The sequence below is a fragment of the Magallana gigas genome, chromosome 8 (assembly GCF_963853765.1).
Source record: "Magallana gigas chromosome 8, xbMagGiga1.1, whole genome shotgun sequence".
In the NCBI taxonomy this organism is placed as follows: Eukaryota; Metazoa; Mollusca; class Bivalvia; order Ostreida; family Ostreidae; genus Magallana; species Magallana gigas.
In genome coordinates, this window is record NC_088860.1 from 21115731 (window position 1) to 21128012 (window position 12282).

Below are 12282 nucleotides of genomic sequence, written 5' to 3' on the forward strand. Positions count from 1 at the left end.
ACAGAATATATGAACATTTATAACTCTGTCCCGAGTTTTTGCTTCCACCACTTTCTGCTTGATATTTCGATAATTATAAATACCTTTGCTCAAACTACGTTCATCCACTAATATGAAAAATGTCCAGATTATCTGTTTTGAAACGCCCCCTCTACCGCTTCAGGTTTCAATACACTTCCAAAAATAGGAAGTCTACGGGGATTTTGCATTGCATCAACCATTAATAAGCCCGGATGATAACGCTGAAAAATTGCGCGAGGTATCCCGAGTACTTCCGAATTGAGAAAAGATGTAAACATTTCTCATTATAAATCTCTGTAAGTTTATTTCCGTTCCTTTGAACTTTTATGAGTGAAAAATGATAATTGTTCCATGAAGATAGCTTGGATATATTCCCTTTTATCGATTTCAACTGTATTACTTTCACAGGTATGTGTATTTTTATTAAAAATCATAAAAAAGTGATGGAAGCAATAACTACGGAAAGACTATAGTATACTAGTATCCGTTTGAATGGGATTGCCAGTTTCATAGGGATGTAAAATTACCGAGATAGAAATTACTGACATGGCGCTACCACAACCGATTGCGAAATTGGATTAAAAATGAATTCCATGTACACAAGTTTTATGATGAATGCCATTTATATCAATGCGAATAGCGGAAAAACTTTCCTCTCTTCAGTGTGTTTCTCAATGAGTAGCCTAGGAGATGTTATCCGGTCGCAGATTAAATTTTAAACTCGAAATTTGCTACTCGTTTATGAATGCATATAACCACGAATGGGATCATGAAAAGCTTGTAACTCTGCTGAATCTTTAGGGACTGTGTGTAGCTTGGAGGCGCATGCATGTGCACGCAATGTACTCAGTCGTTTTTAAGACACGAGTCCTAAACTCCTAAATCCTACACTCTCGAAATATTTAAAATTACAGATTATCTTTTGTAAAGATGAATTTTGACTTATAGAATAACCCTAAAACTAGCCTCAAAATTCTTTTACGGAATGAAAGATTTACTGTCATTCTAAAATCAAAAATCTACAAATATAATAGTGTCTGCTTGAAAGGTTTAAATATTTGTTTGGAAAAATATTCCAAATTATACATAACCGTATTTCACCAAAATAATTAATCGATTTAATTTTATTATCGACGTTCTTTGTGTGAGAGTATTACTAAATTTGGCAATAAAGAGCACCCACTAAAAAAGCTGAGATTTGCAGGAAAAAATTCCATAGTTCTCTTGTACAGAACTATGAAAATGCGACCTGAACTGTGTGCAGTAATTGTCGGTTAACTTTTGATCGATTGAACTTAATGTTAGGGTAAATAAATGTTTTTATTCAATTTCTAGAATGGAAAGAATAATTAAATTCCTACTGTCCTTTACAAAAATTGAGTTTCATTAATATCAAAATTTGTACATGGGAATTTTATAATACGAAGAAAATCAAATTCAATGCAATCACGAACACCTTGATTTTTTCCAAGGGACTACGCCCACAGTATCCAATTTTCAAGGATGAATGGGTGACTGTAAACGTATTACACTTGACTGTGTATTATTCATAGCGTTTATGGTTGAAAACCATTTCGGCATTAATCAAGTACATCTCTAAATGCAATTCATATACTAGTTAAGTACCTGTTTAAGAATAGATATATATTTAAAAATACGATAATTTAGACACTTACTTGTTGAAAATTATTTTTTGCCCAATATCGTGCACGTTAGATATAATACTCAGTACTCCTCAATTGATATTTATCCATAAATAAATAATTAAAATCATTATTCAAGCCAATTTATACGAAGTTTTACCCGTAATTTAAAATACGCATTTCTTAAAAAGAGCTTTTACTTTTTATGTAGTGTTATTTTACCTTGTTATTTACTTGTTTCATTTGTTTGGTTGTTCTTTTTTTTTTTGGGGGGGGGGGGGCTGTTAATGTTTTAGAATATGGAAAAATTATCACCCACCTTAACAGAAATATGCCTCATAGATTTTGGATAGGACTTAGTCATTAAAAAATATAATTTTGGAAGCCGAAACTCATATTTTTCATGATCACAACAAAAAGTACGTGTGTACAGATCACTGAACTTTAAGTCAAGTACGAGTTGTTTATCCGATTTGCTAAAGTTTCTTCTTCATTCCGAAAAGATTTTTTTTCATTTAATTAATTCCATGTAGCTATATCGATTTATCATGCATTGTATATGTAACTATCGTCATTCACTGCGAAGGTGTTTTAGTGTTGGGTAGTATACATGTACATTGTACTTACTGTATATGTATATTATATACGTATAAATGATTAGCTAAACTAAACACCACTTTCATGCTATCGTTATTGTTTCTTATTTTAAATTTAATTCAACTCATTGCTGTTGTAGCAATCCTGTTATTATTTTTATGTGTATAACTTTTTTGATTGAGTTGCTCAGTATTAAAAATTGAAAAAAAAAACCTATTAGGCTAAGCACGCAATGACAATATTTATTTGCGCCATTTTACAATTTAAGTGCTTTGATTTTCGGTGGGATGTAATGAACTATAGTTTGCTCAGCAAAACAAGCTGTCAAATAATGGTAGCCATTTTATCTGAATCGCTGCGAAAAACACATTATTTATTCGCACGTTTTTATATATCATTTAAACTTTTCTTTCTTATTCTTATGCATAATCTAAATTCTTTCATAACTTAAGAAGTGCTTGCATAATCAACTTGACGTCATTTGTCGTACCTCGTTTTTTTTAGCTAAATAAAACATAAATCAAAGTCCAATATTGTTCGCTATTGAGAAATAATGATAAACATTACAAATTAAGGTTAGAATGAAATAAATACAAATTTCTTCCGGTGAACATGATATTTTAACATCATATTCGCACTATACCCTCGCTACAGAACAAAAATCAACTTTGTGCATATTATTTCAAATAAAATTTTAATTTATTATTAAATGTAATTTTAAAAAAAATCTATTTATAATATGAGTTAAACAGGTGCGCTTAACGTCAATAAGTCGATTTGACGCGAAAACCCCCCGCATTATATTATAACGTCATAAATTTTGTAACGTCATATACCAGTGACGTTACATATTTGGCAATTCAAACATTTACGTTGGCAGCGAAAGGGTTAATTATGCAATTTTCATCATTCAAATTGACTTACTGAATTGTTCATCTCATAAGATTCAGTTAAAAGGCATACTTGTACATGTATATTAAATATTAGTGGCCTTCAAAAGGCCACTATGTCAGCTATTTAGAAAAAAACATAAAACTGAATATGCTTGTTACACTAGAAATCTTTTTTTCAACTGCGATTGTTCCTCGTGCTTCTGTGACGTCACGTAAATGAGCCATTTCCCGCAATTTCTCAAAAGCATGAAAATTTCATCAGTTTTTTTTTTCATATTCAAGTGTAGAAGTTATGGAGTACGTGCAATGTTGTTCCAACGCCATTTTTACATATATTATTGTTTATATTTTTTGGCATATCATATATTAAAAAATGGTGTTGGAGCAAGCATGTGCTCCATATTTTCTTTTCAAAAAAAACTGATAGGAAATTCTTTAGTTTTTGCTAAAATACATACTTTTTGTGAAATTAGCTCATTATTAACATATCATCTTTCTATTATGACTTCGATTAGACAATTAATTTTCATAATCTGAACTAGATATGTATATCAACCTTTCTTTTAGCAAATTTCCAAAGCTCTATTCATAACTTTGAATTTTGGGGCATAAAACACTTTAGCCCGCACACAGTTCTTTAATTTCATGGAGTATAGGTATACTAGTACAGTATATTCATGGCATTCAATGATTTGATTACTTTGTGTATGATTCTTACCATTTTTTCCACAGTAGCTCCTGTTGAAACCAAGAGAGTTGATGCTGCTCACAGCATCAGGTGCAGTTCCATGCCAGAGTTCCCTTTCATTCTTTGTTCCTTTAGGATTCTGAGATTCCAGCAACTTCTTTTTGGCAACATATTGTTGGTACAGCATTTTGTTCTGAATTCTCTCCAACTAAGTAGTTAATACAAAAGTTATAATTAAGCTATCCAATGAATGGGCAGGTTCAATTTTAAGCTTATAATCCCATAAAAATGACTTAGTATTTGAGCCGGTTTTTTTTAAATCACAAAGGTACCTGGTGAGTATAGTACAGTTGTATTTTGAAATGTAAAACTTGTTTAATATGAACATGAAGATAGTGAAATCATTTATAAAGCAAGGTTTTGAAAAGTCACCCCAAAATCCCTAATAAATTCTTTAAAAAATTAATAGTAATCCTTTATAATAAAATTAAAATGGAACAGAATTAAAGAAATAGCCAATTTTGGGTCCGATTCAAATTGAAAAATAATACAATTCACATCTCTTTAAACAATTTTTATTTCAAAAGTAAATTATTAAAAGTTAATGGACTTTCTCTTCAAAGAGAGAAATTTATTTACCATAATTCTTACAGTTTATTATCCAGTAAACTAAAGTTATATATTTTTGATTTAACGCCTAGCTATATGAGCAAATATTGTAGTCATGTGGAAGAAAACATTCATGTTGCAAATTCACTCAACTTATTATTATAAATTCACTCTATGTAGATGTATAATGAATCATGTATAAAGCCAACTTAAGGACTATATATGGTATAGGCCTAAAATGGCCCCCTAAAATGGATATCATCATTTTACTGTAATTCTTTGCTTTGTTTGCAGATATATATATGTGATGTTTTTACTTTATGTTTATTTTGATTCAAGTGCCCACAATTTAGAAATATGACATTTTGTAAAGACAACCATTTCCCGCCATTTTTGCGTTTTTAGCATAAAACAGCTTGTTTTCAAGCAGTTTTTCTTTCAGAAAACATAGAACGCATGCTTGAAATAACAAAATATCTTAACCAGAGATGTACGTATCTAGCCAAGACTAATTAGTGACAAAAAAAATTTCCTTGTTCAAGCATGTGCTCTATATTTACCATTTGTAAAAAGATAAGAAAAATGTCAAATTTTGCCTGATTTTGATTGAATAATAGAAATAGCATTTATTTGCACTCATTTGCAGTGTATGATGACAGAAGTGATTCTGACGTCATATACTGCAAATGAGTGCAAATAAATCATATAAATAGGTGAAAAATATATTTTATATCAACTCTTCTAAAAATAACATAATAGTATATTGTACCCGAAACACTTTAAAAATGGCGAATTATGAGGGCCAAATTTAACTCATATCATAAATACTAGTAGTTCTTTACTGGTCCCTATAACTTCACTTTAACCAAATTTTTAGCTATATAAACAATGTAAATGTACTAATGACTAGATGAAATTCTCATTGATTTTATTAGTGTATCGGTAAACAGTTAAAATGTATATAAATTTCTTTTAATTCTGAAAATATGGCACGCATTTTATCATATACTTTTGAGCTAGGTTTTTTTAAATTCTATTAAATACCAGAAAATTATTCTTTGGACAAATTTAAATTGTTCGTACATATTTTGGACATTTGATTTTTTGGTATCAGAAATTCAAAATGATTTTTGGATATCATATTAATAAACAAGAGGCCCATGGGCCACATCGCTCACCTGAGGAACAATAGGTATGATAAAATCAGCTTAATGGAGTCATAATACAAACTATTTGGACAATGTACAATAATACATGTAGATCCTGTATAAACTAGAAAACTGACCAGTCAGGAAGGGCCCCGCTATGACAATTAATATACAGAAGTGAAAAAAACTTTGAATTCCATCCTCTTTATATTAACAATGATGAAAAATAAATGCCCGGCTGCGGCGGCATAAGATGTAAGAACTGCAATATATAGGATCTCATGATTTGTAGTTGGATATAAGATTTTCATCCAACAATTAGAGTGTTAAACTGAGGGGTAAAAATATAAGGGTGCAGCTCATGGAATGAGAGTTTAATTTGATTACATTTAAAAAAAAATATATATATATGAAAATTATGAGTAACAACTGTATTTTTAAAATTTCAAGATAATTCCTGAACATGATAAAACAGGGATAACCTCATGTCTTATAAAAAAAATAAATTAAATGTGTATTTAAAAAAGATTTAAACAGGTGTTTTATAAAATGCAAGCCTTCAGTGAATGCAAATACATTGCATCACCGAGGGTTGACCTCAACTTCAAAACAAACATCAGTTGCAGAAAAAGGTGTTCATTAATCTTCATATGACAGATATAGAGATAATCCTCTAAATTTTCTGCAGTGCAGTAATTAATCTCAATGTGACAGATGAAGATAAAGCTTAGGATGTTCTTCCTGTGGAAGGTTAATTAATCCCAAAGGACAAATATTGCACAGCCTTCCTAGTATACAATGGTAACATTCTCAGCAGTTATCTCTCTTTGCCAATTCATTCTTATGCATAGTTAAGGAATCTACCCGACCACCCAGCTCCAAACCAGAAGACATAGAGAACCAAATTTAGCATCAAAATATGCATTTCGACCTACTGAACTACCATAACAAATTTGAACTTGATTGGGCAACCATAAAAAAAGTTATTAGAAAAAACCAGAAAATTTGTGGACGGAAGAGTGACAGACGGACGGACAGAAGGACGGACGGACAGAGTGATTACTATAGGGCACCCGCAAATCCTTGCGGGGCCCTAATAAAATCCATTTTCCATTGGATATTCTTATGTTAATAATCATTAGTCCCTCTTCTAACAGGATGATTTTATAGTCATATCATATGTTGAGTATTGCAGTTCTCAAAAAGATCCTTAACAATTGTTTATATATGGGATATAAACGTACATAAAACTCTGAACCTTCTCGTGAGACCAAATAATTGTCCTGGGGCCAAAGTCTTAACAATTATAAAGAATCATCTGGCTGATTAGTTTCTGAAAAGAAGATTTTTAAAGATTTACTCTATATATTCCTTTGTTAAATTTTGACCCCCCATTGTAGCCCCACCCTACCCCCGGGGGTCATGATTTTCATAACTCTGAATCTACACTACCTGAGGATGCTTCCACACAAGTTTCAGCTTTCCTGGCTGATTAGTTTCTGAGAAGAAGATTTTTAAAGATTTACTCTATATATTCATATATTAAACTTCGACCCCCCATTGTGGCCCCACCCTACCCCCAGGGGTCATGATTTTACAACTTTGAATCTACACATTCTAAGGATGCTTCTACTCAAGTTTCAGCTTTCCTGGCTGATTAGTTTCTGAGAAGAAGATTTTTAAAGATTTTCTCTATATATTCCTATGTAAAACTTCGACCCCCCATTGTAGCCCCATCCAACCCAGGGGGTCATGATTTTCACAACTTTGAATCTACACTACCTGATGATGCTTCCACACAAGTTTCAGCTCTCCTGGTCTTATGGTTCATGAGAAGAAGATTTTTAAAGATTTACTCTATATATTCCTATGTAAAATTTCGACCCCCCATTGTGGCCCCACCCTACCCCCGGGGGTCATGATTTTCACAACTTTGTATTTACACTACCTGAGGACGCTTCCACACAAGTTTCAGCTTTCCTGGCTGATCAGTTTCTGAGAAAAAGATTTTTAAAGATTTACTCTATATATTCATATGTTAAACTTCGACACCCCATTGTGGCATCACCCTACCCCCAGTGGTCATGATTTTCACAACTTTGAATTTACACTACCTGAGGACGCTTCCATACAAGTTTCAGCTTTCCTGGCTGATTAGTTTCTGAGAAGAAGATTTTTAAAGATTTACTCTCTATATTCATATGTTAAACTTCGACCCCCATTGTGGCCCCACCCTACCCCCGGGGGTCATGATTTTCATAATTTTGTATCTACACTACCTGAAGACGCTACCACACAAGTTTCAGCTTTCCTGGTCTTATGGTTCATGAGAAGAAGATTATTGAAAATTTCTCGAAAATTTTCATAAATTCCTAATTATCTCCCTTTGCAAAAGGGCGTGGTCCTTAATTTTCACAACTGTGAATCCCCTTAGGCTTGTGCCAAGTTTGGTTGAAATTGGCCCAGTGGTTCTTGAGAAGATGTTGAAAATGTGAAAAGTTTACAGACGGACAGACAGACGGACTACAGACAAAATGTGATCAGAATAGCTCACTTGAGCTTTCAGCTCAGGTGAGCTAAAAATGGCAATCTGTTCAGAAATTTACAAGTAAATCAGTGCTGACCATGTAGATATTGACAAACTTCTTCTAATGAAATGAAAATTTACCATACTTTATAATTTTTTAAATGCATCTAGATCTAGAAGTTCCAAAAATATTCTGAAGGGAAGAAAAAGGTTATGTACATCACAGGGAACACTCATTTATATATAAGTTGATTGTAATTTATTCATGTAGCCAGTTTTATTTTCTGATATCAGAAAATACAAATCATTTTTTCAAAAATTCAACATTTATACGGGTAATTCAACAAAAATTAAAAAAATAAACTTTCTACTATCAAGTTTTTTTTTTATCCTAAATTAAAAAAAAAATTGTTATCAAAAAATCTAATTTCCGTTATAAATAATATATTTGTAAATAAGCTGCCGGCTATTTTAATATTTTTTAGGTATTTTCTGATATGAAAAAATAAATTCTTCATGTCAATAACTGGAATCTGCAGTATTAGAAAAAATTGATATAAAAAAATAATTTTTTGATAACAAAAAATGGATTATTTATAACAGAGAATCAGTTTTATAAAAAACAGTTTTTGATATCGGGAATTAGAGTTGAATTATTGATACACTGTATTAAAAATATCAAATTTCTGATATCAGAAAATATTTTTGCCATAAAAAATTCTTTATAGTCCCTGGACTGTTCTACTTTCCCACTTGAACAGTGAGTGAACGGTGAGAGAACTCTAGGCAAACGGTGAGCACACGCTGAACAGAATTTAATGAGCACTTATGAACAGTGAACAGTAAGCAAACCCAGAGCGCAAATGGAGTGCAAAGTGAATGGTGAACGGTATATTAACGCAAGATAAACATTTTATCCCGAGTGCCTCGGGAGTTATCCTTAAATTGCATTTCTTAGTAATCAGGAAAAAAAACCCGAATAAATTATATGTATTTATTGTTATCAATTTTAATATAATATAATCTAAATGAACGATAAATAAACGCTGAGTGAACGGTGAGCGCTAGGTGAACGCATGGTGAGCGCACTGTGAGCACACGGTGAGCACTGGGAGAGCGCTTTGTGAATGGACAGCACGAACAGAGTGGAGAGGAGAGCGCATGTGAACGCATGGTGAACACACTGTGAGCTTACAGTGAACCCACTGAAAAATGGGAAAGTAGAACATTTCAGGGACTGTACATATCAGAAAAAGATTTTCTGATATCAAAAATTGATTTGTATTTTTCATCTCAAAAATTCCTTTTTTCATCTCAGAAAATAAAATTTTTACAGTATAAAATTATGATTGACTTTGAATGTTCCCTGTCTAGAACCTTTGTAGTCCCAATTGAAATTTGCTGCATTCTTGTAGATGCATTTAACAGTGTATGCATTTTATACATGTGAACAGTAAGTGCTTTCAATAGATATGGCCAGGATTACATGTATCAATACTTGTAAAAAATTTTTGTTAAAATAAATCTCCAAATAAACAAGAGGCCCATGGGGCCACATCGCTCACCTGAGCAACAATGGGCGTTCAAAAGATATTGTGCCATATGGTCCCTCGGTAGAATAACAAAATAGAAATATTGTCAAGTATTCAAATTTTACACTAATTTTTGAATACACGTAATCTTTGACATTGTACCTTCATGAAATACTATTCTTTACCAGAATAAGAAAATCCTACGCAAGATATAAAACTAAACATTTGGTAGGGGCCGGCCGGCCGGTACACTGTTAATTTGTTAACCTCCAATTCCTTATATTTTCGTTCTGCCCCCCCCCCCCCCCCCCCCCACTTTGTAAAGCGATCAAAATATATAAGAGCATAAAGGTACATTTTTTCCATCAACTACTCACTAGTTATTGTATTTAAAAAAAAATATAATAGTTATTGTATTTTATTTAAAAAATCCAACATGCATAGATGTGAAGAAGAAAATTGTACCTCAATGTGCTCAATTCCTCAAATTAAAAACATTCAAAAATTTAATTTGTCTTCTCCATTATAATTAATTGACTGTTTTTTACCTCGCGTACAAACCAGGATAATTTTCCGCTGTGATATTTTCTTAGGAATAGCAATAATTACTTTATCCCCGCAACAGAAATGTGTCAGAACTATGGACACTGTTTTAAAGATGTCGTTTTTATTTACTCGTGTCTGAAAAACTATCAAAATTGATGTAGATTTCTTATATTTATTGTATAAAGAGGAGGCCCCAGAGAGTAGGTATATACAGAATATCATTCTTTTATTTTGTTTGTACAAGTATTTAACATACTCTAATTCATATAGAATTTCTAATGTTCAACCAAAATTTCAGCGTCAATTGTAGAATTACAAGCAAGATACAGAGCTCACAGTTCGCCTAGGTTTGAGTCATATTTTGTTCACATGAGTTTATTACATTCAACTTAAGATTTTTAACTAAGTATTACCTATTCAGCATTTAAAATGGAAAAAAAGATTTTCAATTCTTTTATTCACTCAAGACCAGTTCACTGGTATTTGAGGTTCAAATTCAATTTATACAAATGTACACAAACACAGTCAAGGATCACATGTACAGTAGGAGTAATAATAACGAAAAAAGGTTAAGTTTACAATACAATAAAATGTTAAAGTTGGTTTCTGGGAGAACAGACTTTGAAAATTTTCTTAATAAATATTGACAACTTTTTTACTTTTTTAATCTTTAGTTTTTAAGATCTGTGTACAAACATAGAATTGTGAACAAATCTCGATCTGTATCTTGCTTATAATTCGAAGCCTAACACTCAAATATGGTTAGTTAATAGAAATTGTAAACAATTAAACACAAGAAACATGCACTATAACAAATAAAGAACACAATTCATTTTTTTGAAATGAATCATATATATACATGTATATACCTACATATTTCCGTCAGCGATATCAAACTCTATTTAAACTGAATAAACTCAAGAAAATGCCGAGCATCTCAACAAAACCTATTGCATTAATCTACCATTATGCAAAAGATAATGCCGAATTACCGATAGAATGAATTGTATTTTAGTACTTTTTTGATACATCAGATTCTGCTTAATTTGCGCAGGTAAACAGTTAACTGTTTGATTTACCGAAGTCTCTGTTTGATTTGTTACGTAAAAATCACGAAATACAGACGATGGTTCCTAGGTTACAAAGCATAAATAATGAAAACGAAACGAAAATCAGAACAAGCTAACACCAACGTCATGTGTGAAAACTGTCAACGCATTGAAATATTTAGCCTCAATTTACTTCACAAAATCTGCATCAATATATTTTGCATGTTTCAAAAATTTCCCTTCGTACGCGAACTGTTGCATTACAAGCAAATTCATCATAGTCAGATCAACCCTTTTTCGTATAATGTCATGGCTGCTTTAAACAAAGAACCTCGTTTTAGAAGTATGGAATACGAGTCTTGGTAAAATTGGTATGCAAACCCGGGCTGTGGCAAAATAAAAGCCGGGGCAGATCGGCAATCGTCAATTCCAAATACGCATTATTTTGCAGTAATATTTACAGCGAATACAAATATACTGGTCCATCAAATATCCTGAAATTTTAATGAGATTGGCAGATCTGCCAATCTTTTGTTTTGCCCAGGCCAAATCTTGCCTACCCATTCTACCGGATGCTGAACCCGAAGCTGAAACACGCCGTTCTTTTATTATTATTTTCGTAATAAATCAGATTTGAAACAGAATTAGCCGTTAATTTTTGCAATATTTTCCTTCCCATAAGGATAATTTATGCTAAGCTACATTGAATTGAACTCAGTAGTTCTTGAGAAGAAGATTTTTAAAAATGCACCCCCCTTTTTCTACAGTTTCAATGTTTTCTCCGCTTTGAATACAGATCGGACTTTTATTTCTGTAATTTATATTTGCCCTCACATAAGGATGCTTTGTGCCAAATTTGGTTGAAATTGGATAAGCGGTTTTAGAGAAGAAGTTCAAAATGTAAAAAGTTTACAGACGGACGACGGACAAAATGTGATCAGAATAGCTCACTTGAGCTTTCAGCTCAGGTGAGCTAAAAATCAAACAAAATACTTTATCAAGCAAACAGGGCACTGTAGTTTAGAGATT

At 32.1% G+C, this 12282-nt stretch overlaps 1 protein-coding gene across 2 annotated transcripts in view; it reads right to left on the reverse strand.

The window, feature by feature from the left end:
• Positions 1-12282, reverse strand: part of LOC105319523 (protein mono-ADP-ribosyltransferase PARP14) — a 132993-nt gene that overhangs the window by 14017 nt on the left and 106694 nt on the right. For both annotated transcript variants that reach the window (XM_066068978.1, XM_066068979.1), the window contains one exon: positions 3873-4050. In XM_066068978.1, the coding sequence (XP_065925050.1) occupies positions 3873-4050 (178 nt within the window). The remainder of the gene's footprint in view (positions 1-3872; positions 4051-12282) is intronic.